Source organism: Aspergillus terreus, genomic scaffold (genome assembly GCF_000149615.1).
Source record: "Aspergillus terreus NIH2624 scaffold_3 genomic scaffold, whole genome shotgun sequence".
Taxonomy (NCBI): Eukaryota; Fungi; Ascomycota; class Eurotiomycetes; order Eurotiales; family Aspergillaceae; genus Aspergillus; species Aspergillus terreus.
In genome coordinates, this window is record NT_165926.1 from 2434690 (window position 1) to 2460224 (window position 25535).

Here is a 25535-nt window from a genome sequence, read left to right on the forward strand (position 1 = left end):
CAGGCATTATGAAGAGGAGAAAATACAGCACCCAGAGGCACAGTTTATCCTTCGTGGTTGGTGTTCGTGGAATCGCATCGATCAGACGGTTATTGCCAGCCTGAGGCAGAGATGTCTTCCGCGGCAAAGAAACGCCGGCGAAATAAAAATCCGACCGCGTAACTTGATCTGGAAAGGTGCTCCGCGACAAAGCTGTTTTCGATATAAACATTATTGGTTGCTGTGTAGCAATCGAACACAGCACTCTACACTCAACGCCCATCCTGGGCACTCTTTGAGTTCTTTGACCTCTGTTGTGTGGGTACTACCGTCTCCTCAATCCTTAATACGTACCGCCGACGAATCTGACTTGGCCTTCCGCAGCGAATTTGATCGGCGACTTCGAGCTCCCATACGGGATCTCCATTACTCTGCTATTTCGCCCTCTTTCTTATCAAACAACTTGTCGAACCCTTGCGCCATGTCGAATTCCTTATTCGGAGGAGGCCAGTCAAGCCTCTTCTCCACGAACAATACGCCAAGCGCCTTTGGCAACACTTCGACTACGCAAGCTCCTTCTGGCGGATCTTTGTTTGGAGCACAGTCGCAAGCTCAACCACAGCCCGCCCAGTCTTCTATCCTTGGACAAAGTCAAGCGCAAAATAATGCGGCGCAAAACTCGCGACCTTCGAACCAAGCGACGCAGCCCGCCTTTTTCAACAGCCTCTTGGAACGTGGTAAGAAGAGACCGCTTTCTGCAATTGGTCAAAGCACAAATTTCGAAGAGCTTCCCAGCCTCCAATTGGGCCTCGATGACATTCGACGGAAGGCAAGAGAGCTTGGGTCCGGAGGATCCAAGGAACCCCAACATGGTCTCACCAGTAAAGGGTAAGCAATTGCCTTGAGATGAATCGAAATCCCACTTTTCTTTACCGGTCTCGTTGTTAACTTCAATTTTTTCAGCCACTATCTCCTTGCCGCATCGGGCGTCTCACCTGGGCATGCTCTGCGAGACCTCAAAGCCCTGGACCCTCAGGTTTCGATAGCGACCCCTCCGAAAGAGCAGGACACGTTTGACCCGGACAATCAAAAGTTCCTCAGGAACATGCAGCAGCGTGGGCGCCAGGCAATGATTGCGGAGAGCCTCGCTCGGACCCACAAGGATTTTGATGCATTCCTGGAGGAGAAGGTCGATTTGGACTGGGAAGAACAGCGCCGGAAGATTTTCCAGCATTTCGGTCTAGCTCAGAAGGATGATACTGGTGACATGAAAGGCTCTTTTGGCCGTTCCGCACGACAATCCAAGCCGTTTGGTGCCGGTCCTTCAGGTGCTCGTAGGAGCGTCTTTGGACGGTCTGGCTTCGACAAGTCCGTTATCGGTACACCTGGTCCTGTCGCAGCCAGTAACCAACTGTTCGATGACCCGATGGAGCGCAATGAAGGCGCCGGTGTCCACTCCCCCGACTTGCGGTTCTTGCGTGAGAAGATGGGTCATTATGCGGAGAAGGTTCAGCTCTTGAACTCCGCTCGGCTCCAGGCGCGCACATTCCCAGTTCTTCACGAATTTTCAGAGATTGAGAAACACACGGGTGGTGATGTAGGTTCCACCACTCCTTTCTTCCTATACGAGCTAACTAATAATATCAGGTCCCCCGGCAGCTTTTTGATGCTTACCAGGCACTTATTAGCATTGTCAAGGAGCCTGTGAATATCACGAGCTCCTCAGACCCTGGTGCACTCAAAGAGAGGCAATTTTGCGAAGACTACCTGGATGAGACGCCAAATTCTCGCAGAGTTGTAAACCTACGGAAACGCATCGTTGATGGGTCGAGATCGTTTCTGGAAAACCTCTTCTACAACGAGATCGAGGCTGCTATTGCCAAAAACCCCCGAGAAGCGCAGCTTGGTGGTATTCCGACTGTCATCAATAAAATTCGTGCTTACATCCGACTCAGGGCCGCCAGAAAAGACCTGGCCCCAGACGGAACCGAGCTACAGATGGTTGGCCAGGATTATTGCTGGATTCTCATCTTCTATCTGCTTCGTTGTGGATTCGTCACGGAAGCGGCAGAATATGTGAGCCAGGATCCTGGGTTCCGGTCACTGGATCATAAATTTGTGACGTATATGACCACTTTTGCACAAAACAGACGGTTGCCGCGCGACCTGCAACAGAAGATTAATGGCGAGTACCAGCAGCGGTCGCGTAATGCTCCAGACAATACCGTCGACCCCTACCGGATGGCTTGCTACAAGATCATTGGACGGTGTGAACTCAGCCGCAGACGCTTGGATGGCGTGAGCCAGAGTGTTGAGGATTGGATGTGGCTGCAATTCAGCTTGGCCAGAGAAGACGACCGCGCCGAGGAGGTGGCAGGTGATGTCTTCGGCCTTGAGGACATTCAGACCGACATTACTGAAATTGGACAACGAGTGTTTGGTAAGGGCCAGGAGGGACCTGGTGGTTACGGAACATTCTTCCTCCTTCAAATCCTGGGTGGAATGTTCGAGCAAGCCATCTCATACCTTGGATCTTATGCACCCATCAGCGCTGTGCACTTCGCGATTGCCTTGGCGTACTATGGTCTTCTGCGGGTGTCTGACCCCAACACCTCCGGTGATGAGATACGTGAGTAACTCACATCAACTTCCCTCGAATCATCGCTAATATCTGAACAGTATCGTTCACTGTGAAACAATACCCGCAGATCAACTTCGGTTATCTCATAACCCAATACACGAGAGAATTCCGCACAGGGCTTGTCGAAGCAGCTGTCGATTATTTCACTCTGCTCTGCCTGAATGCAGACCTGCCTGGATCTCTGGGCAAGAACCAAGCTTCTGTGTGCCACGAAGCCCTACGGGAATTTATCCTGGAGACCCGGGATTTCGCCAAGTTGCTGGGCGACATTCGGGCCGATGGAACTCGCATTAAGGGGTTGATTGAGCAGCGGATCAGTTTGATCAAACTCGTCGATCAGAATGAGTTCCTTAGGACGATTACTGTGCAGGCCGCTGCTGTGGCGGACGACAAGGGCTTGATCACTGACGCTGTCCTCTTATACCACCTTGCCGAGGACTACGATCGCGTTATCGACATCATCAACCGGGCGTTGTCTGATTCGGTGGCTGTCGAGCTGGGCGGTCCTGCCTTGAAGTTGCAGCCTCTGCTGCCGCGGACCGAACAACAAGGCGTGGAGGAGTCGGTCGAACCCGGCAGCAGCCTCAGCCTGACGGCAGTTGAGGACCCGGTGGTATTGGCGAAGAACATGATCGGTCTCTACAACACTAATGCCCTTTATTACCAACGCATTCGCCAAGTAAACCGGGATGCATGTGGTCTGCTCCTCCGCATGATGGAGGCGAAGACAGAAGTCGAAGCTGGAAAATGGACTCAAGCGCTAGATGTAAGTAACATCTTCTACTCCATCCGGCAACGCCTGATTGCACCATGAAGCTGACACAAATTTCAGGCCATCAACGAGTTGAACATCCTCCCTCTGAGGGCTCGAGGATCAGTTCCTTATATCCGAAGCACTGCCCAGGCTTTCTCGTCCTTCCCTCCAATCATCTCCCGCAATGTTGGCCATGTAATCATGTGGAGCATCACCTGTATTGGTCGCGAGCGAGAGCGGTTGAACTCTGGGGCGTATGAAAACGAGATCAGACAGGGGCTGGCCGGCGAATTGTTGGTTATGGCTAAGGACTTGATGATTTTCTCTGGCATGGTGAAGTACAAGCTCCCGCCACGAGTTTACGAGACGCTTGCGCGTGCTGGTGCCGATATTGGGGCGTATTGAAATTGGAGAATGATCTAGTTGAAGAGTTATTAATCGGTGTTCTTCTCTGGTTACCGGTGTCTTCAGATGAGTTCTTAGCCGTACGGAGTACTATGTGTAGAATAATATTCTGTAAGGGTGCAGGCGGAGGATTTCCGCTGTCCAGAGCGCCAAGCTTCAGGCGGAGCTTGTACGTAGTGACTTCGTTTGGCCCGAGCTGACCGTCTCCTCAACATCCAACATGGACGATCTCGCCGAGAAGGACATAACGACAAGACCGCGCTTTCTACATATTCATTAGTCTACCGCTGCATCCTCCATTATGAACTGAGTGAATTACAATATCCGGCCGGCAGCTTGTCGATAGAGAAAGGTCCGGGCACAGCGCATGCGCTTCGAAGCCCGTCGGGCTAGACATGGATCATAGCCCCCCCGATATGGACCATGACCATAATGACGTGTCTGATGCAAGTTCCAAGTCTTTGTCGGCCTCTGATCAAGACGTCACCGCCCAGCGCGATGGAGCTGTCGCGCTGAGGAAAAGGCCCCTGGAGACGACCTCGGATGAGGAGACGGAAGACACCAACCTCGATCGCAAACCTGCCACGCACGAATCGACGTCGAGAAATCCGCCACGGTCACAACCCGCCGACGATGCCACAGAAACGCCAAATAACACAAGTACAAGTACGGGAAATACTGCTAGTGAGAACACCGCGGCGACTTTACAACAAAATGGAGAGCCGGAAGGGGCAGAGAGCACTAATGAACCCGGGAACTCAGTGAATGGGACCACTGCAGCTTCTTATAGCATCATCAGCAACCCTCCAAACCTAGCCAGGATACGACAGGTCATGTTCGAGTGCAAGGAGCCGATTGAGATCAGTCTGGAAGAATTTGAGACCTACTGGCCGTTCATCGACAATGTGTGGGTCAAACAGAGATCCAACTCCAGCAAAGAGGGCCACTGTACCACCGACTATTACATGTGCCGGCTTCGACGCCCGACGCACCGCACTTCGGAGACGCGGCCCCTACCGGAGGGGAAACGTCCACGGAAGAAGAGAGTGCGCGAGGGTGGACTGTGCAATTTTCAGATCAAAGTCGTTCGGTTTGAGGGGGCATATTCGACGGTTACTATATCGAGGACTCCCGGGAGCAGCCAGGTGCACGCGCACGATCTTGACTACATTGACAAGGTGAAACGAAATTCCGGGCTGATGGAGTTTGCGCGCAAGGAAGCTGTGAAGGGCTATTTGCCGTCGTCCATCTACACGAAGTTCCGGGAAGAACCAGAAAAGCTTGCCGAAGCGGGAGGGAAATTTTGCACAGTTACTGACGTTCGGAACGTTTCAGCAAAATGGAGGATACAGAACCCGGAGGTGAAGCTCGTCCCACATGAAGGTTACGAGTACCAAAAAGGCCATGGCATCGTGAGGAGAACGAGCCCCGAGAGCCATCCTCAATCCCCTGCGAAGGCGGGATTGCCCAAGGTCAACCACACGTTCCCTTTACCACCAGACACGCTATCGTTTCCTCAGTTTCCGTTGGATTTTCTGGAACCGTACCTCCCCAAGTACGATGAAAGACGGCAATTCCCCCACGTCACGCTGTCCTATGCATCTTCCATGGACTCCAAGATCTCTCTGCTTCCAGGCATGCAGACAGTGCTTTCAGGGCCAGAGGCAAAACTAATGACACATTATCTACGATCGCGCCACGACGCGATTCTGATCGGGGTGGGAACAGTCCTGGCCGATAACCCGGGTCTCAACTGTAGACTTGAGGGCGCAGGAGGCTTTGGGGGCCTTGGAAGGATGTGGCAACCCCGGCCTGTGGTCATCGATCCCACCGGAAGGTGGCCAGTCCATCCGGAATGCAGGATGCTACGGACGGCTGTTGAAGGCAAAGGCAAAGCGCCGTGGGTTGTCGTGTCGCCGGGCGCTCAGATCGACCCGCAGAAGCTGATGATGTTGAAAGGATATGGCGGCGACTTTCTCCGCATCGTCGAATACAACCAGAACTGGCGCTTGCGGTGGGAAGGCATCCTCCGTGCACTAGCCTCCGAGGGAATCAAAAGCGTGATGATCGAGGGAGGGGGCACTGTCTTGAGCGAACTGTTAAACCCCGAATATACCGAATTCATCGATACCATCATCGTGACCGTCGCCCCAACCTATCTGGGCAGTGGCGGCGTGGGAGTTAGTCCCAATTCCAAGCGCGATGAACAAGGGAAACCGAACGCCGCCCTCAATCCGCGGGAAGTGAGTTGGACGCCACTGGGACAGAATGTCATTATGTGTGGGAAGATTCGGGCGCCCCCTGTCGAACCCAGCACTGTGAATATAGAGAGCACATGATACCAATACTATATATGTTACGAAGTTATGACACGCCTGCCATTCGGACATTTCTTGAGTGTCAGACAACCTCGAGCAAGGGTGAGTTCTTTTGGCGCCGCGCATACCATGTGCTTTGGGCATGTCTGCCTAGGTATATTCTGGGAAACAAAGGAAATCAACTAGAAACGGTTCAGACGTCCGCAATCGAGGATTATAATTGAATAAGTAGGGAGCCAAGGAAGTTGAAAGAAAAAGGGTTGTTGGGAACGATGGCGACTGGATCCTTTCGGATGGTCGGAATGCTCTTTTGGCCTTAGCGCGTGACGAGCAACAATCAAACAACAACAATAAAAATCCCCCATAACAACATCGACTTGTTCACCACCACCACTGTTCCCCTTCTCTGTTTGCAGAGTCAATTCCTCATATCTCGATTCTTCGTACACTTCTCTTTGGATAAGTGGATACATTTTCGCTGCGAGGGACCTCCCGATTATTCCCTCCCCTGCACTTTTTTTTTTTTTTCCCCCGGTCGAGCTTCTCCGTGACCATCACCTTTGTTGTATCTCCCTTCGATTTGAGCCCTGACCTTCTACACAATGCCTCCAAAGAAGAGCGCATCGAAGGCGTCGGCGAAGCCTACAGCTGCGTCGAAGAACACTTCCTCTTCCAAGACCACCGCACCCAAGGCGCGCGCCGCGAAAACGAGCGCAGCTAGCAAGCCGTCTGTCGCGGAGTCGAAAAAGAGAGCTCCCCGCGCCGCGGCTACGGAATCTCGGAAGCGCAAGGCGGAAAGCGTCGAGAAGGAAGAGAAAGAAGCTCCGGCTCCTCGTGAACCCAAGAAGGCCCGTGTCGCGAAGCCCCGTCCCGTTGCTGCGCCCAAACCCAAGGTCGTCATCAACACCGCGCCGACTACGCGATTGAACGTCTATGTCTGCGGTGAAGGTAGCTCGGGAGAGCTTGGTCTCGGAGCTGAGAAGAATGCTGTTGATGTGAAGCGACCGCGCCTCAACCCTCATCTGCCGGCCGATCGCGTCGGTGTCGTCCAGGTCGCAGTTGGTGGCATGCACTGCGTTGCTCTCACTCACGATAACAAGATCCTCACATGGGGTGTGAATGATCAAGGCGCGCTGGGAAGAGACACGAACTGGGATGGTGGCTACAAGGACATTGATGACAACAAAAGCGATTCAGACTCGGATGACGATGACCCTGCTCTCAATCCTCGCGAGTCGACCCCTACCGCAATCCCGTCTGAAGCCTTCCCTGAGAACACTGTTTTCGTCCAGGTGGCCGCTGGAGACAGTTCTAGCTTTGCTCTTACAGATGATGGACTGGTTTATGGCTGGGGAACTTTCAGAGTACGTTTCCACTTCATTATACCGGTCATCATACCCTCCAGTTTAGCTAACGCTGTATTCTAGAGCAATGACGGTATTCTCGGTTTCGACGCTACTCACAAGGTCCAATCAACTCCGATCCTCATCCCGTCCCTCAAGAAGATCAAATACTTGACCTGCGGCGATAACCATGTTCTTGCTTTGAACGACAAGGGGGCTGTCTTCTCCTGGGGATCCGGTCAGCAGAACCAGCTGGGCCGTCGTATCATTGAGCGTAACAGGCTCAACGGCCTCCAGCCCCGCGAATTCGGTCTGCCTAAGAACATTGCGCATATTGGATCTGGTGCTTTCCATTCTTTTGCTGTGCACCAATCAGGAAAGGTGTATGCATGGGGTCTGAACAGCTTTGGAGAGACCGGTATTAGCTCCAACGCAGGTGATGACGAGGCGGCCATCCTTCACCCTGTCGTTGTGGACTCTTTGTCTGGAAAGGAGATCACTCAGATCTGTGGCGGTGCTCATCATTCCCTGGCTGCCACCAAGGATGGAAAGTGTCTGGTCTGGGGTCGGTTGGATGGCTACCAGACCGGTCTGAAGATCGATTCCCTTCCTGACAATGCGGTTATCAAAGACGAACGGGGTCGGCCTCGTATCTTGATTGAACCAACCGCCGTCCCGGGAATTAAGGCTACTCATGTAGCAGCAGGCTCTGATCATTCCCTTGCGATCGATGCCGAGGGCCGGCCCTGGTCTTGGGGTTTCTCCGCCACCTACCAGACGGGTCAAGGCACTTCAGATGACATCGAGGTGGCTACCATCGTCGAGAACACTGCAGTTCGGGGCAAGAAGCTGAACTGGGCCGGCGCTGGTGGACAGTTCTCGGTTTTCACGGAGCCCGCCAACCTCTGAAGGGTGTACGTTTCGTGAGCTTTTCTTTCAGACTGGGGACGATATGAGTATTCCGGGGTCATTCTCCTTTAGGGATGGCTTCTGAGGTAACCTTGATATGGATTGTCAAGGTGTGGTTGAAAATCTTGGTTGTTTGGACCTCCTGGTTGAACGCCATCTATGTCTTTTAATTTAGGACCTTGTTACATTAGCAGCCTTTGATTCGTGAATGTGATTTCACTCCATCATATTAGAAGGAACAATTACGTTTCGTACTATTACATTGAAGACTAGGTAAAACTGTGGAGGGAACAGGTCTTCTTTCGATGGTGTTCCCAATGCATTCATTATACTATGCGTGACGTCACAATCATACAGGTGGTCCACGGGGACTCTCAATCTACATGACTTACATAGGTATGTCCAGGTCCCCCATGGCTTCCATATCATCGGCATACCTATCTTCATCCATTGACGGAGCAGTCGACGTCTTCTGTTGTGGAACTGCCACATCCGCCTGCTCTCGCAAAAGCGCATCTAAATCATCCTCTTCAGGACCATCAGGCTTGTCAACCACCTCATCCTCTTGTTCTCGTAAAAGCGCCTCCAGGTCATCCTCTTCGGGCGCCTCCGGTCTATCAACCACATATTGCGGGTTTCCTTCGTCCGACATGAACAGATCATTCGAATCGTCATTCGGGTGAGGTGACTGGCGCGAATTCGATTGACGGTCAGAAGGCTGGTCCGCAGCGTTGCTTGTCTCGTTATGATGGCTACCCTCCGCCTCCTGCAGTGGTTCATCGTCATCATCCCGCTGTCGTGGCTTTTCCTGGTCTATCCATTCCCTCCGCATTGTCTGTATCCGTTTCGAATGGCCTAGCTTCTCGATCATCGCGAGTCCGTCTGTGAATTTTGCGCGTGGAAAGAGATCGTCGAGCCATAATTGGTAGAAATTCAATAACCGTGCAGCATCGGAAAACTGGTTCCTCAAATATTAGCGCAGGCGACACGGATGGAATCGGCGCACAAACCTCATGGCCTTTCCCCTTGAACTTCAGCTTCTGCTTCGCGCTGCGGCGCAATTTGGGGATCCCGGCTTGAGATAGTAACCTTGTAGCCAGATTAGCATGCGTTTTGTGTCCGGTGGAGGAGCTCAACTCACCGTCCCTCATCTAGCTTCGCAATTGGTTGCCGCTTCCTTGTGACTTTCACTTCATCATCTAACCCAAGTCCTAACCCACGACTTTCGGACGTTTGAGGGGCGTTGATGTTGGATCGCGTCGAGGATTCCCCTAATATCGCATCTAGATCGACGTCGTAATCGAAGAGATCATTGTGAGTCTGTCCGGTGGCGGGCTGAGCGTCCGCAGCGTTCTCTTTGTCCATAGGTACGTATGGTTGGGATGGCGGGGAATTGAAGCGCACGGTTACTGTATAGGAGGAAGTGACAAATTTGCGCAGGTAGTAGTCGCGATAAGTTGGAACTCGGGATGTGGAGGTATAGATTGCTTTCGCGATAATGGGTTCGAAGCTATGCAATACGCGTGACATTCGAACGCGTCGCGTACAGGATTACCTAATGGAGTAAATTCCTGCCTTAGGCATGCTAATCCGGGTTACAGCTGAGCGGTACTAATCGGTATTTGATGGATGGAGAGTACCTGTACTTTCTTTACGTTAGTACTGGTATAAAGTAATGATGGTACTTAGGTACCTAAGGTTCTAACAGTCATAATTACTAACCTCCCGCACATACCTTCCTTCAGTGCATCTGATCGTGTGTACCTTAGTGTCCGACAGGTAGTATGGCCACTTCCACAGGGTGCTCTGCTTAATGAAGACGACATGCAGTGTACTCCAAGATATACAGCTCGTACAATCGCTTTTAAACGTATTTCATAAAAGACAACATCTTCCTATGCTGCTATTCCTATACACTACTAAGGTACTTTATCGCAAAGAGCATGAAAAGCTAGTAGTAATCAGTAATGCTCATTGGTTCCGGATCAGATGAGTCAGCATGTAATACTCAGCGGCTCTAAACCGAATCGGGCTGATCGCGGGCTTGGCACACCTCCTCGCCCTCAACTTCGTCTCCGTTGTCACCGCGGATACCTCAGTCCGTTCAATTGCGCAGCACCGCTCGATTCCCTCCTTGTCGAAATGGCGGCTGATTCAAAAACCATGACCATCCCCGCTAAGCGGGCCAACACCGACTACCCCGTGAGTTTTCTCTCCCTTTGCCCGACCTGATATCAGTCGCCGCTAACAACCAGTGAATTGCAGCTGATCGATTCCGACCCGTATGTACCCCTCGAATTCAGAACCAATGGACGACGTACTCACCTCATATAGCCACCTGCGCCGAGTTTTTGGATATGCCCGGCCTTCCGACTACGCGGTCGCCGGAGGTGCCGCCGCCGCCTCCCCGCTTGCATTCTGGGCGATGGAGCGTGTGAGCCCGTCCCACGTCGGCCGCGGAGGTTTCTCCCCCGTTATGCGGCTCGCCACAGCCGTCGGCCTCATCGGAGGACTGCACATTCTCTACCAAAGATCCTGCAGTACGTCCATTCTCAATTGGTTGGTGCCCCCGGGGCATCGTGACTGACTTTGGAGTAGACCGGTTCTATGGCTTCACGGAAAACTCGCGAGAGGTGGAAATGGACATGAAGGAGATGGTTGACAAGGTGAAGAAGGGTGAGCCTTTGTACGGCTCTTCCGGTGTCTCGTCTTATCTGCAGGGTGTTGCGGCCCGGAATTCGCGCTACTCACAGCTCTTCATCCATGTGCTCCCATGGTTCAATGTTGTCAACCATGATCAGGTACGTCTTCGCCAGTCTGTCTGCTCGTATGTTCGTACTAATGAGGACCAATAGCATGGTGTCGATACGGCAAAGTACTATCAGCAGGCTGAGCGGGAGCTGGAGGCTGAGCGGTTGGCCAAGTCTGCGTGAACGCATAGGGGCGTGAGGGTTTAGATTTGTCCGGTTCCAAACAGAGGGTTATCGCAGAGGCATGTATACTTATTTCCCTAGCGCAATGTGAAAATCCTACAATTCTTTCTTTCAAGCGACAAGAGCTGCGTGGGTGATATCCAGACGATGTCCATATGATTCGCGTATCTAAATCTAGTCTTCATGCAAATTACTCCGCGCTGTTGTCAAACTTTGTATTCAGCTCCCTGTTCTTCTTGGGTCGAGGTTTTGGTGCTGGTCAAGTTAGCCACGGTTGCGCATATAGTGTAGATTCACTTGCCTCTTTCATTTTCTTGAATGTAGAAACGTCGGAGCAGCATGATGGCCTCGTTCTGGAACAATCCGCGATACACGGGATATGGCGGATCTATCGTAGCACTGAGTTGAGTTAGCCATCAGGAACCACACCATACGAAGGAGATGACCAACTCAGAATGCAATGACAGGATGCTCCCCGTCCCACCGAAGCGCTCGTTTCCACAGCCGAAATAAACCGCACGTATCTGGTACTGTCGAAGAGCGGAAGCACACATTACGCATGGCTCAACTGTGACATACAGGTCGGTTTCATGCAGAATAGACCTGGGGTAACTTTGGAGAAGTTCCTGAATAGCAATGAATTCGGCATGCCTTGTACCCTGTTTTACTGTCAGTGGCTGGGTGACGGGGAATAGAGACTAGTCTAAGGAGCATCTGCCCACTGTAGGCATGCTCCCCGCCTTACCTACATTCATTGACTTGTTTGTATCATTCATCCCATAGCCAACAATCTTATCTTGATATACTAGCACACACCCGACAGGTGTTTCACCGGATTCCAGAGCTTTCTCTCCCTATGAAGCCGGTGAGTGACGAGGATGTAGTATGTTTCAATCAGGAGACAATACCATTTTTAGAGCCTCTTGCATGAAGTAGGCGTGCTTAGGATCTTCTAGTTGCATGCTGAAAACGCTGTGTCTGTCTAATTGATGTCGTCTTGATAACTTTGTCAACGACGTCAGTGCAGCGGGCTTGCAGAAGTGAAATCCCCGCGGGTATTGGCAATAAGATCAGCAAGAAGAACTTATGATTAAAGGAGGAGGAGGAATGAATGAGCGACAGGCAATGGAGGGTTGTTCAATATTGCTAGAAATTTTATACATGTGTAGTTCTTGTGCTCTGCGCATGTGCGGTACGGAATAAGTGGTAATTTTACCAGCGTCCCTTACCGCCTCGTGTTTTGGCTCTTACCATACATACGGTTTACACATCTTCTCTCGATCATCTCCGCCCACGTTTTCTGCCACAGATTAACTTGGAACCATACGCGATGCGATCAAGTGTTGTTGTTTGAACGCGAAGCGCCTATGTAGCATGATCGATTGCACCCCTGATGGCAGTGGGTGACCTCGGGGCGTCCGGATATATGGCGCCAGATGATGGCGGCTGGGATTTCGAGCCCGTGTCGTCGACCTTAGCTGCTCAACTAGCACCGCGTCTCTCGTCTCGAGGGGACCACGCGCATAATCTAAACAGGGAAACCTTCTCTCAACTCCGCAGGGAGCTGGTCGAAGGGAAATATAGCCAGCTCCATCTGGACGATAGCACCACCGATGTCTGCAAGTTAATCTGCATCGTTCTGGAGGCTGGTCTGGAGCATCGTGCTCAGGATGCGAACCCCGAGTCAGAAGGCCAGATATTGGACTGTCTGGATATTATCCGAATCGCCGTCCAGAAGGCTCCTCGTGCGCTGACCGAGTGTCCCGATCCTGAATCCCTGGGTGTAAATGCCCGGGCTCCTTTATATGCTTGGCTGGTAGTGCGACTGCTCCACTTGCTTAGTATCTGGAACAGCGATATTGTTGCAGAGGCAATCACTGAGCTTTTCTCGAGCCTAGTCTGTACGCAGCAAAGACACGCCAAGATATGGTCTGCTTGCTCCCCAGCGACGGGCCTTCTCCGGGCTTGCGCTACAGGTTTGTCAGGTCCCAGGTATCAAAGGAAGTGCGGAGCTAATGAATTTCAGAGATCCTCCACTGCATGAATCATGTGAATCCCCTCAAACTAGGGGGGAACCATGCGGCGACTTTCGTTATGCCTACATCGCAAGGGACGCTACTTGTAGACTTAGATCGGCTCAGCCTGCCTCGCAAACTTTTCGATGGCCGAGTCAAGATCGGCTCTTTTCCGCAAGTATGCAGAGCAATGTTTACGATGCTTGACTCCCTGAGTCCGAGAAATTCTGGCCCCTCCTCTACATTCAAGGACAGTTCTGTTGCGCGGCAAAATCATGCCTGGGTTTTGAACGGATACCAGCGCCTGTGGAAGCCGCTTTTTCGTTGGCTTCAAGTCCCAGTTGCAGCTACTGAATCCAAAGACCGTATATGCTCGCAGTTTGTGTCACGAGTCAAGTTATGCTACATGCATTTATCCCTCCTCTCCACCCAGACCGAGCTTGCTTCTGACTTAATCCACATGCTGGGTCGGCTCCTTACATTAGATATCCTGAATCAACTGCCTGCTTCCCAACTCCAATTGGGTCAAGTAATATCTGATCTTACCACCTATCTCAAGCATACAGAGCTCCTTGTCATTTGCGGGAAAGCAGCTATCCTGCCAACCCTCCAGCAGCTTCAAAAGAGAGACTTTTATCCGTTGCTCGAAACACAACTGCAGGTAAAGCATTCAACACTAGCCCGGATATGTGACAATGTGACTTACAATGGAAGGCTTCGATTCATGAGTTTATTGAGGCACTGGTTCGCATGTTGCGGGACTACAACGATAGTCAGTGTGGCTCCCAATCGCCAGATCCGACCGCCGTTTCCCAACCATCCGGTATTCCAACCAAATCTAATTTGGCTAAAGAGCTAAAATACGCTTCAAATCCTCGTGGTTCGCCCATCAATGGCCGATGGTTGGACGCACAATGCCTCAGTCAAGCAGCTGGTCGATTCCTTGCATGAGAAACTGGACCTGGAGAATACTGGGAGTCTGCAAGATGTATGCTCTGCGATCACGTAAGTTTTTGCAATATAGATTGAAGCTGGGGCTTGAATACTAACAGGACTTGAAGGGATGATCATTTTGCCGATCTTCCAGAAGATGTGAAGACAGAGATACTGCAACTGATGAGCAAGATCCCATGTGCCCTAGCCAGAGACTCTTCAGAAGCAGAGGCTAGAATGAAGGGCATGCTGCATTGTAATAGATGTGACGACGAAAAGCATGAACATACTCAAGGATCAGATTTGCCAGCTCCAGCTATCGACGAGCTGTGCAATAGCTTGGCTTGCATAATTCCTAAACTCACGCGCACCCCCAGCCTTCGCATAAATGCAATGATCGCATTGAGAAAGACTCTGATGCACACTTCAACGCCCACCCATCTACAGCTTGCCTCTGTGTTTGGCCAGTTTTGTCTACAGTCCCTGCGCAGCTCAGTCAGAGAGTTGAGGATTGTCACCGGACACTCGATTGTGGCATTCGTTCGTAAGAGTCTGGGCCATGAATTACGCCGGAGAAACTTTGTCATCATTCTAGAGTGGCTCGAGAACCTATTTGCAAAGCAAGAGGCGCCACTGCAGGAAACCGGCATCATGACTTTGTGTCACCTGGCACAGCTATCCAACGACGAGGAAATGAATATCATCCTTCTTCGCCTGGTGGAATACTTGGGACATCCGAACCCATTCATAGGTGCTGTGGCTTATGCCGAGCTATCAAAACTCGCGCAGCAGCTGACGGTTACTCCTGCTGGTTTGTTCCGGCCGTTCTGGAGAACTCTTGCCGTAACAGTGGTGAAGAACTTCCAAACTCGCCCTTACATGGCAGAGCAGCTGTGTGACTTGCTGGGAATGAAGGTCGACGATTTCCTTAGGCTGACCGAAATCCATGTTTTGCCTTATCTGGTGTTCGCACGGAAGCGAGACATTATTGTGAGACTAGCCTCAAGCTACAAGGAGACAAAATCACCATTCGATATTTGCTCGGAGAAGAACAACCTCGCCGCCATCCTTTCGTTCTTGCTGAGCCAGCCTTCAGCGAAGCCAGAAGAGATGGTAATGGCCACGCTCTCGGAGATAGACCCAGCTTTCAAAGGCCGTACTCTGGCTGAGCTCGTACGGATCGAGCCTATATTGATTGCCTGTGATCTCTTGAAACGGCTTGGAGACTCTGGCGTGGAAAATGAAGCAAGGTTCCGTCGAGCACTTCATCTCCTGGCCGACCATGTCCCCCGAAAATCAGTTCACTCTTCCAAGAAAACAAGTCATATAGGCCCCTTTATTGAAGAACATGTTCTTGGAATTATCACCCAGTTCGCCTACGCAGTGAATGATTTCCAAATCAGACAACCAGTGGCTGAAAAGAAGAGAAACATCATCGCCATAGGTGAGATGGTGAAAGTTGCTCGGGGTCATGTTAGCAGCGCACTGCCGCAGATATGTGCCTGTCTTCGATCTGCGCTGGAGATGGAAGATCTATGTAACCATGCTTTCACCGTCTGGGCGGTATTGGTGAGATCTCTACATGAAGAGGAGCTCGAACCTCTTATTGATCAGACCCTGTCAATTGTGATCAAATACTGGGTGAGGTTCACGGAAGAGACCAGGAAGTGTGCCTATGAGCTTGTGGAGCATATCTTGAAGAACCATCAGGAGTTGGTGCGAGACATATACAACACTATGCCTTCATTGTCTACCATTCCAGAGTTATCTGAGTTCGAGGCAGAGATACAGAAGCTCAAGACTAGGATGGACGTTCGAAGCCATTTGTTTGCATTCATCCGTCGTTGCCAGAATGAAAATGCAACCGTCGTTGAGCAAGCTCTGAAAGAGCTCGTCCCTTATCTCTCGGAGCATGAAGAATTCCTCCATCGAACTGTGCTGAGTGAACAGCCAGATCCAGTCGTCGCCCAGTTGACACGATCTCTGCTCGACTGCTGTGCGAAGTTCAATACAAGCTCAGACACGATCACTCTTCTAGGCGCGCAATGCTTGGGACTTATAGGATGCTTGGATCCAAACCGGGTTGAGACTATCAAAGAAAAGAAAGACATTGTTGTGTTGTCGAACTTTGATCAGATGGAGGAGACTTTCGACTTCATCCTTTTCTTTCTCCAGCATGTGCTCGTTGAAGCCTTTTTGTCGGCCTCCAACACCAGGGCTCAGGGTTTTCTTGCATACGCTATGCAGAATCTCCTGAAGCTCTGCAATATAGACACGGATGTCACCCAGCGGTCTCGCGATGACCGGGCAGATGAAAAGTACCGCCGTTGGTTGGAGCTTCCGGAGACCGTTCGCAACACACTCACCCCTTTTCTCACATCAAAGTACACTGTCACCGTTGGGGCTGTCAACTCAAACTGCAAATACCCCCTTTTCTCGGCCGATGTAACACATGGTGACTGGCTGCGGACGTTCGTGCAAGACCTTCTTCAAAAGGCGAGCGGTGACAATGCACGGCTTGTATTCAGCGTATGCAGTCGCATTGTCAAAGGTCAAGATATCGCCATATCATCCTTTCTTCTGCCTTACGCGGTCCTGAACCGTGTAGTCGGAGGAACAGAAATCGAGAAGGAGGATCTCCTGAAGGAATTGGCAAATGTGCTATCTCATCCGCTCCCAGATACCAACAACCATGTCCATGAGACAATTTTGCTCTGCAGTCAGGTAAGTAGTACATTTTTACCTATTTGTTACAGCGTGCTAATGCCATTACGCAATGTATAGAGCGTTTTCGAAGTTCTTGACTACCTTTCGAGATGGCTGCAAGGAAAGAAAAAGCAGCTCAACAGCTCCAGACACCGCGCGCAAAGGGAAACCTCCGGAAGCTTAGTCCAAGATACTTATTTGGCACATATCAAAGCTGTGGAATCGCTTCTGGCTTCCATACCCGCGGAGATCATCTCGAAGAGAGCCGTTGAGTGCAAGTCCTTTTCGAGGGCTCTTTTTCACTGGGAGCAGTACATCCGTCAATATAAGATCCAGTCCAGAAAGCAGACTAACGCCAATATGGAGCCTCTCTATCAACGTCTGCAGGACATCTACAGTCAGATTGACGAGCCAGATGGTATCGAGGGCATTTCAGCTAATCTTCACGTTCTGAATATTGACCAACAGGTTCTTGAGCACAGAAAGGCTGGAAGATGGGCCACTGCACAGAGTTGGTATGAACTACAGCTTGAGAAGGAGCCAAATAACAGCGACGCGCAATGGAATCTCTTTACGTGTCTTAAAGAATCAGGGCAACAAGGTCTGTGCTCATGAAATACCCCGGACAGATATGTGCTCACACATAACAGAGGCCATTCTTACAAGATTTGAAATCCTTCGCAAGACGGATTCAGTCTCGAAGCTCCTTCCGTTTGCCGTGGAAGCGTCCTGGATCACAGGCAATTGGGAGAAACTACAAGATTACCTCCGGCTCTCGCCGCAGCGGGACACTGGAGACTTCAACACCGGTATCGGCTCAGCCCTTGAAGCTTACAGGAATGGCAATAAAGAACAGCTGGGGAATATCCTCAATGGCTTGCGGCTTACCGTCGCCAAGTCCCTGACTGCCAATGCCGTCAACTCCTTGCAGTCATGCCACGACAGCATGCTGAAGCTCCATGCCTTGACAGAGGTAGAAGCAATCGTTGGTTTCCGAGGTGATCAAACAAACGCCGCACTTTCTGAACTCCATGATGCTTTGAACCGCCGTCTAGATGTTCTAGGAGGGCATATCTCCGACAAACAATATCTTCTTGGCTTACGGAGAGCTACAATGGAGCTGACGTACGTTTCACCTATTGAGGTTTTCTAAATATGTTCGTGCTAATCAAGGAATCCAGTGGTAACTTCGCTGTGTCTGACATCGCCGCTGCATGGCTTGCAAGTACTCGCCTCCTTCGGAAAGGAAATTTCACAAACCAGGCATACCAATCAATGCTTCATGCTGCCCGACTCAAGGATAGATCCGCTACCATTGAGCATGCCCGTCTTCTGTGGAAAGATGGCCATCACAGAAAGGCCATACAAACGCTCGAAGGTGCAATCGCTGCGAATGAATTCGCTTCAGACACGGTCCCGATGGATTCTAACTCTGGTTCGGCCGCTTCTCATCGTGAAAAACACCAGAATCTACTCGCTGCAAGGGTATGGTTCTCACTTCTCTCCTTATCCGTTCTATGGGCTTCAACTCATGGCTAACCTGGTTAATGGCAGGCCCATCTTTTGCTGGCAAAATGGACAGATAGAGCGGGACAGACGCAATCCGATGTCATCGTCCAAAGATATCGAGAAGCCATCAAACTCCATACGAGGTACTTTCCTCTTTTCATATATGATAAAATTCCTGCTGACGTGCAACAGGTGGGAGAAAGCGCACTATTACTTGGGGAAGCATTACAACAAAATCCTGGATTCAGAGAAGGCCAAGCCATTGGGGAAGGAAGCCCAGATATAGTGAGTAGCCCTATCCGTTTGTAAAGCCACTCTTTAACGGCTTTCGCGGTAGCTTGACTGGCGAGGCCTCGAAGCTTGTCATCGACAACTACCTTCGTTCTTTGGCCCATGGAAACAAGTACGTTTTCCAATCGCTGCCCAAAGTTTTGACTCTGTGGCTGGAACATGCATCCACCGTGGATCAGCCATTCGATCCTAAAAGGGGGAATAACGAGTAAGTTTAATGCACAATTGTCTTCCATCTCTGTCCTGCTGCGTCCCAGGATTCGGCTTCCGTTGAAGTCTTAACTGCCTCACTATGTGACTGCCAGAGCAATGATTTAACGATATCTAGGGAGTTCCAAATCCACACCCTCAACCAACGGAGGAAGAGTCTCGATGACATGCATTCGCAACTGAAGAAGTATGTCAATCGCATGCCGGCTGCCCTAGTAAGAACCCACTTCCCCTGTTTCGGCGACGCCCTCTCACACACATAGCTTTTCACCATCCTCTCTCAAGTCGTCGCTCGTATCTGTCACCCAAATGCCACTGTATACGACTTGTTGACAAAGATCGTCGCCAAAGCCGTGAACTTCTTCCCTCAGCAAGGGTTATGGACGGTTCTTGCTGTAGTCAAGTCCTCGTCCAAAGACCGGGCGTCCAGGGGCATGAATTGTCTTCAGAAAATTACGGTATGCTCCAATCACGAATCGATGGGATTCACATACTGAATGAAGCAGGAGGTGAACAAGAAGCTGAAAACGGAGTCGCCATCCGACATGCGCGGAATGATCAACCAAGGACAGAGGTTCTCGGATGAAATGCTGGGACTATGCAACTTCAAAATCCCGCCCGAAGAGAAGATCTCGAAGTTGAGTCTCTTCCGGCAAGTAGGATTCGACCGCAAGGTAGTCCCTTGCCGGCTTGTCGTGCCGTTCCAGGCCATGTTGACGCCGACACTGCCTGCCAACCATGACTCCGAGTACTTGAAGGGGTTCAGAGCATTCCCTCGAGATCCCACGACTATCGAGGGTATGTGATCATGATCACCTGAAGCAGTCCGCTCCATATGGCTAACTTTCCATAGCTGTTTTCGACGAAGCTCAAGTCCTCAACTCCCTCCAGAAACCACGAAAAGTCAGCATCCGGGGATCCGATGGGAAGATCTACAACATTCTGTGCAAACCCAAGGATGACCTTCGCAAGGACCAACGTTTGATGGAATTCAACAACATGATTAATCGATTCCTGAAGAGAGATGTAGAGTCCAGCAAGCGACGAATGTGTAAGTTAACCGTGGGCATGTTGATTTCCAAAGCTGATTGCAACAGACATCAAAACATACGCTGTCACGCCGTTGAATGAGGAATGCGGTATGATCGAGTGGGTCGATAACCTCAGGACTTTGAGAGACCTCGTTATCAAACTACTTCGTGAGCGAGGCATCTCACCGAATGTAAGGCTTCATGGCAAATACCTATGGAAGGTGCTGAGACTAAAATGGTACAGTACACCGAGATCAGGAACAATCTTAACGAGATCTGTAAAGACAACGCCAAACTGCCTTGGTTTACAAACAAGGTGCTAGCAAGGTAAGTATCTGAGGGATGTGCTCTCGACTTGCGGCGTCTAATCCCCATAGATATCCTCCGGTGTTGCACGAATGGTTCGTCGAGATGTTCCCAGAGTCAGGTGCATGGTTTGCAGCACGACTCCAGTACACGCGATCTTGCGCCGTCATGTCCATGGTTGGATATGTGCTAGGGTACGCACTAAGTTTTCCTGCTATTTGATCACTTATCCGCTAACAGGGCCTACTTCAGACTCGGTGATCGACATGGTGAAAACATCTTGTTTGAGGAGGGATCAGGTGGCGTTATTCACGTCGATTTCAACTGCCTATTCGACAAGGTAGGAACAAAACATTGTAGACCTCTATTCTCAATGTGCTAATGTTTGCAGGGCCTAACTTTCGAAAAACCCGAACTCGTTCCTTTCCGCCTGACACAGAACATGGTTGATGCGTTTGGGGCTTATGGCTATAACGGTTTGTCCTGCCCTTCAACCCTATATATGAGCGGCACCAAGCTGACATGGCATGTTGGCAGGTCCATTCCGGAAAACATGCGAAATAAGCCTTGGGCTTCTACGACAAAATGAAGACGCACTGATGACGGTACTCGAGACATTCTTGCATGATCCAACAACAGATTTCATCGGGAAGAAAGTAAGTTCTCTGAGTCTTAAATCAGAAGGCAGTGCTAACATCCGAAAGCGCCGCAACCACCATGCAAATGTCCCGGATACCCCAGCAGGTGTCTTGGAGAGTGCCCGCAATAAACTCCGCGGACTCCTGCCTGGTGAATCTGTTCCACTGTCCGTTGATGGCCATGTCGATGAGCTGATCATGCAAGCGACTGATATCAAGAACCTGTCCGCAATGTACATAGGTTGGTGTGCCTTTTTCTAGAGCTTTCTGTTCTTGAGACGTCTACCTATGTATGCAACCACACATGACAGGGTACAAATCAGCGAGACTCAACGCAACAGCTTGAATCATACATAATTATCAAGATTGAGACATTATATCATTAGCGTCCTATGAGACATAACATATTAATTGGCTTGCTAAGAGCCCAAGACACGTACTTAAATATTGTACACTCGTGCTTTTGCAACGCATTGATGTTTTGCCCTGGATCTTGGATACAAATGCTCACACCTGCGGCCAGCGAAGATTGACTTGGAGGGCTCTAATTTACCTCCTGGGCCCATCATATTTACCACGGCTTCTGCTTGGACTGCGACTCCTATCGCTGTGACTGCTGTAATCGTAGCTACTGTAGCTGGGACTCCGCCGGCGGCGGTTTCGAGGGCTTCCCCCACGCATGCTTCCCCTCCTCCTTGGCGGCGACACGGATGCAGAGACTGAGCGTGATCGGGGGCGACGGGGCGATCTCGACCGAGACAGAGAGCGTGGCCGATAGATATCATGTTTCTCCATGGGCCGGGCACGGCCATACCTTCTCGGCGGGGAACGTCGAGGAGGACGACCGTCCAAGGGTGGGCCTCGGCCATGTCTCGGACGACCAAAGCTTCTCCTTCTCCCTTGAGGAGGCGGCGGTGACCGCGAGAATGCGCGTCTAGGCAGGACAATCGAAACGTTCAACACAGCCCCGTCGAGCTGAGCTTCGTGCATATGCGCGATTGCAGCTTCCGCATCGGCAGGGTCGTAGTAGAGTATGTAGGCAGTACCTCGGTTCGTCATAACTGTAGCACAACGTCAGCCGGATTAGAGTGAAACAAGGGGGTTGGGAAATGCCTACAGGCTTTGTTCATGGGTAGATCAAGGCTCTCAATATCACCAAACCTCCCAAAGATCTCGCGCAGGTGCGCTTCCGTTACATTCTTGGTTAACTTCTCAATAACAATCTGCAATGGACAAATAAGCAACGGTTTATCGTGAAGGGGAGCAGGCGTCTGCTCAGCTTACCTTTGAGCTTCGCGGAAAGCTTGCGGGAGGACTGGGAGAGCGGCTGTAGCTCCGGTTCCTATGCCACCGGGAACCCCTCGATCCTCTGCTCCAACTCCGGCTGCGACTCCGGTCTCGGCTCGGACTGCGGCTGCGGCTGGGGCTGCGCGAGTATCTCTTATGGGGCGACGGGGATCGGGATGGGCTCTTTGTGCGATGACCGTTGCGACGGCCGGTGTCGCGCTCATAGGAAGAGCTTCGGGATACTGAACGAGGGGACACGCTACGTCTTGAGGGCACATCTCGCGCGGGGCCAGGCCCGGGTGGTGAGCGAGTCGGCGAACGTCCTCGAGGAGATCGCATGGACATGATATGGAGCTGAGCCGGCGCGGTATGAGGTGAGACGCGAGGGGAAGATTCTGCGCAAGTGGTCGGGGGATTGGAATGGGATACGCGCAGGCTGGACGGAGGTGCGGCAGTCAAAAGCAATAATATCGCGAAGTTGAAAGAATAGAGGAGTTGTAAAAAAGAGAGAGATAGTTGTGTTCAAAGTTGTCTGATAGAAAGATTGATCGCAGTGCGTCGGAGCAGGTACTTGGATGCTGGGCGGACGGGAGCTAGTGCCTAAGTAGAGGCTACCCCAGATTGCTTAGTCACCATTCCAGCTAACTATATAACTACAGTTCATTCATGACTCTTTATACCTCTATAGAACGGAACAATGGTATCGTCAAAAGATGGGAGAGCTGATGATAGATCAGGTGTCTACCGATTCTCGCCACCGCTGATATTCTTGGACCACCTCGTCCGTAATCTGCCTTTTCACTTGCTTCAACGCGTATTCGAAATGTCTCCATCCAACATCCTGCTCCCGGCCAGTTTCTTCCTCCTCGTCCAATGCAGCATCTCCAGCAGTCTCACAGATGCTGACGATCTCAGCGCCGGAGTATCCCGCGGTTCGCGATGCCAACTCATCCAAGCTCACATCAGGATCCACCACAGATTTGCGACACCATATGTTCAGGATCTCCTTCCTGGCCTCGAAGTCAGGCGGTCCGATGTAAAGGATATTGTCGAGACGACCGGGGCGCATCAGTGCCGGATCGATCACGTCGGGCTTGTTAGTGGCAGCAATAACGAGGACACTCTTCAACTCCTCAATTCCATCCATCTCGTTCAACAGAGTGGTCAGGACATTTACACCACCCTGAGACGTGCTGCTGCGCTTGGAGGCAATGGCATCAATTTCATCGAAGAAAATGATGCTGGGCCTTGCAGACCGCGCCTTGCGGAAGATTTCGCGCAAGGAACGTTCCGACTCGCCCACATACATACTTAAGATCTCTGCGCCCTTGACAGCCAAGAAGTTTAGGCCTGCCTCGGTTGCAAGAGCTTTGACCGTCAACGTCTTGGAACAGCCCGGCGGTCCATACAGAAGAATACCCTTTTTGTTGTTGACGTTGAGTCTCTTCATTCGTTCCGGCCGCTGTGATCGTCAGTGGATTGGTCTTTGGACAGAGAAGCCAGGAACAAGACTCACCTTCAGAGGCCTCTCAACGGCTTTCTGGAGCCGCCGTTTGATTTCATGTTGCCCACCAATATCCGACCATCTTACCTTGGGCGTCTCTAGAAAGACTTCTCGCATCGCGGTAGGCCGTGTTTCCTGCAAGGCCAACAACACATCGTCGTCTTGGATGTCCAGAGGAATTGGCTCGCCTTCCGAGACACGACTCCCAATTACACTCATATCATCCGACGTTGTGGGGTCAGAGTCGCCAGGCTGTTTATTGGCAACATACCGCTGTCGAGCCTTACGACATATAGCCTGGAGCAAGGCGTAAAGATCCGCTCCGACATAGCCATGGGTCTTTTCCGCAATCAATTCTATGAGGGCATCGCTGATGCCCGATGACGAAGGTCCACAGATAGCACGGAGTATTTCAGCCCTGTCTCGGGCCGTGGGAACTTGGAGTTCAATTTCAATCGCCAGGCGATGTGGCGTTCTCAACGCATCGTCAACATCATTCGGGTGTCGAGTCGTAGCCACCGTCAGGACTCGAGACCCCCTCACAAGGTCAAGACATTCGCATAAGACCGATGAGAGCGAGTGCCCCTCCAACGAGGCTCTCTTTGGAGCAAGAAATTCCAGCTGATCAATCACCACGGCACTCGGCTGGGAGCGGGCGGCCTCGTGGAAAACCTTTCGGAGTCGCGCCTCTCCATCGCCGATATTTCTCGTAAATGTCGAGCCGATATTGAACGTTTTCTTCCACCCCGCTGCTTGGATCTGCCCCAAGAGCGCGGTCTTCCCGGTCCCCTTGGGACCGTAGATGAGGAGACCCCGGGTGTGTTCGTAGAATGGCGGCATTGCCAGCCCTTCGGCGGCCAGGTTGAAATCTGACAGGCTTTCGTTGATACTATCGATCTGGCGCATCACACCCCCCAGACCTGTCGACTGTACCTGGATCAAGGGATTCCGGCTGGCTGTCTCCCCGTCTGAGTCTTCGCCGATTAAGACCTTAGTTTGTTCACTAAATCGGAACAAAGTATTATCGGTATTTGGGTTTTGTGGACGAATGCTTGCCACTTTAAAGCTTCTTCGCTGACCTTTGAGTTCTAGATCAAACACTAAACCAACAGCCAGGATATCACATCTCTCAAGGGGATGCCCCAAGGCCCAGGACCAATGCCCCACGTCCGAGGGCGAGAGGGGCCCATATTTGGAAATTCGTTCGGCATCCGAGCATTCCACCAGGTATATCGAATCTATTTCTTCCAAAGGCCCCTCCACTTTATTGATCGTGACCTTCTCTCCGAGCTTGATGCCGTAGCAGTCTTGGAGGGTCCGGGACGTCTGTACCACGGTATTTTGGATATTCTCGGCGGCGTTCCAGGCGACTGCAGATTTGGGAGGCGCATCAGCATGCGTTATGCTGCAGATATCTCCAACGCGAAGTTTGAGGTTTGCGAGCGACGATGCGGAGAAGCAGACCCGGAAGGCATCTTTGTGATCGCTCCGTGTTGGCTTTGAGAGTGGTCGAACGGTGAATAGCCGGGGCTCTGACATTTTCTATAGAAGATGCTTAACTGCAAGATGACCAGCCAAGGGAGATTAGGTGCGGTAGTAGCGGCCCTGTCGGATGGCGTGTCGCATTCAAACTGGACTTCTGAAACTTCTCCAAGATATGGTATTCAGCGCATTTTATGATTGAATTGCGGGGCCATAAAAGGGGTCGGTCATCAATGGTGTATGATATTATTCGTTTGGCATAGACGGTCTAGGAGGATGCGACCAAAATCGAGTGAGAATGGTAAGTCACTGTCCGTGCCTGGAAAAAGAGCTAGAAAAAA

At 51.3% G+C, this 25535-nt stretch overlaps 8 protein-coding genes across 8 annotated transcripts; 6 read left to right on the plus strand and 2 right to left on the minus strand.

Moving 5' to 3' along the window:
* Positions 1-460: 460 nt before the first annotated feature.
* Positions 461-3779, plus strand: nic96 (linker nucleoporin NIC96; the record flags this gene model as incomplete). Its single annotated transcript, XM_001211943.1, has 5 exons — positions 461-867; positions 943-1576; positions 1627-2608; positions 2659-3386; positions 3453-3779. 5 exons carry the CDS (start codon positions 461-463, stop codon positions 3777-3779), a joined length of 3078 nt encoding a protein of 1025 aa, XP_001211943.1.
* A 395-nt stretch (positions 3780-4174) lies between these two features.
* On the plus strand, positions 4175-6321 carry ATEG_02766 (RibD family protein; the record flags this gene model as incomplete). The annotated part of the gene is made up of 2 exons (XM_001211944.1): positions 4175-6022; positions 6295-6321. The coding sequence occupies 2 exons, from the start codon at positions 4175-4177 to the stop codon at positions 6319-6321; spliced, it is 1875 nt and encodes a 624-aa protein (XP_001211944.1).
* Positions 6322-6699: 378 nt separating this feature from the next.
* On the plus strand, positions 6700-8349 carry ATEG_02767 (uncharacterized protein; the record flags this gene model as incomplete). The annotated part of the gene is made up of 2 exons (XM_001211945.1): positions 6700-7461; positions 7525-8349. 2 exons carry the CDS (start codon positions 6700-6702, stop codon positions 8347-8349), a joined length of 1587 nt encoding a protein of 528 aa, XP_001211945.1.
* Positions 8350-8565: 216 nt separating this feature from the next.
* On the minus strand, positions 8566-9933 carry ATEG_02768 (uncharacterized protein; the record flags this gene model as incomplete). Its single annotated transcript, XM_001211946.1, has 6 exons — positions 8566-8603; positions 8682-8728; positions 8787-9307; positions 9360-9438; positions 9491-9859; positions 9905-9933. 6 exons carry the CDS (start codon positions 9931-9933, stop codon positions 8566-8568), a joined length of 1083 nt encoding a protein of 360 aa, XP_001211946.1.
* A 558-nt stretch (positions 9934-10491) lies between these two features.
* Positions 10492-11282, plus strand: ATEG_02769 (putative NADH-ubiquinone oxidoreductase 21 kDa subunit; the record flags this gene model as incomplete). Its single annotated transcript, XM_001211947.1, has 5 exons — positions 10492-10551; positions 10588-10631; positions 10684-10811; positions 10891-11150; positions 11205-11282. 5 exons carry the CDS (start codon positions 10492-10494, stop codon positions 11280-11282), a joined length of 570 nt encoding a protein of 189 aa, XP_001211947.1.
* A 1393-nt stretch (positions 11283-12675) lies between these two features.
* ATEG_02770 (uncharacterized protein) lies at positions 12676-13326 on the plus strand (the record flags this gene model as incomplete). The annotated part of the gene is made up of 1 exon (XM_001211948.1): positions 12676-13326. The coding sequence occupies one exon, from the start codon at positions 12676-12678 to the stop codon at positions 13324-13326; it is 651 nt and encodes a 216-aa protein (XP_001211948.1).
* Positions 13327-14189: 863 nt separating this feature from the next.
* Positions 14190-21278, plus strand: ATEG_02771 (uncharacterized protein; the record flags this gene model as incomplete). Its single annotated transcript, XM_001211949.1, has 20 exons — positions 14190-14302; positions 14359-16954; positions 17015-17537; positions 17587-18061; positions 18118-18421; positions 18491-18588; positions 18638-18730; positions 18783-18944; positions 19065-19161; positions 19210-19404; positions 19453-19744; positions 19800-19997; positions 20044-20168; positions 20222-20304; positions 20355-20477; positions 20524-20623; positions 20675-20759; positions 20875-20939; positions 20988-21154; positions 21233-21278. The coding sequence occupies 20 exons, from the start codon at positions 14190-14192 to the stop codon at positions 21276-21278; spliced, it is 5940 nt and encodes a 1979-aa protein (XP_001211949.1).
* Positions 21279-22941: 1663 nt separating this feature from the next.
* ATEG_02772 (putative AAA family ATPase) lies at positions 22942-25251 on the minus strand (the record flags this gene model as incomplete). The annotated part of the gene is made up of 3 exons (XM_001211950.1): positions 22942-23670; positions 23725-23748; positions 23800-25251. 3 exons carry the CDS (start codon positions 25249-25251, stop codon positions 22942-22944), a joined length of 2205 nt encoding a protein of 734 aa, XP_001211950.1.
* Between the last annotated feature and the right edge of the window lie 284 nt (positions 25252-25535).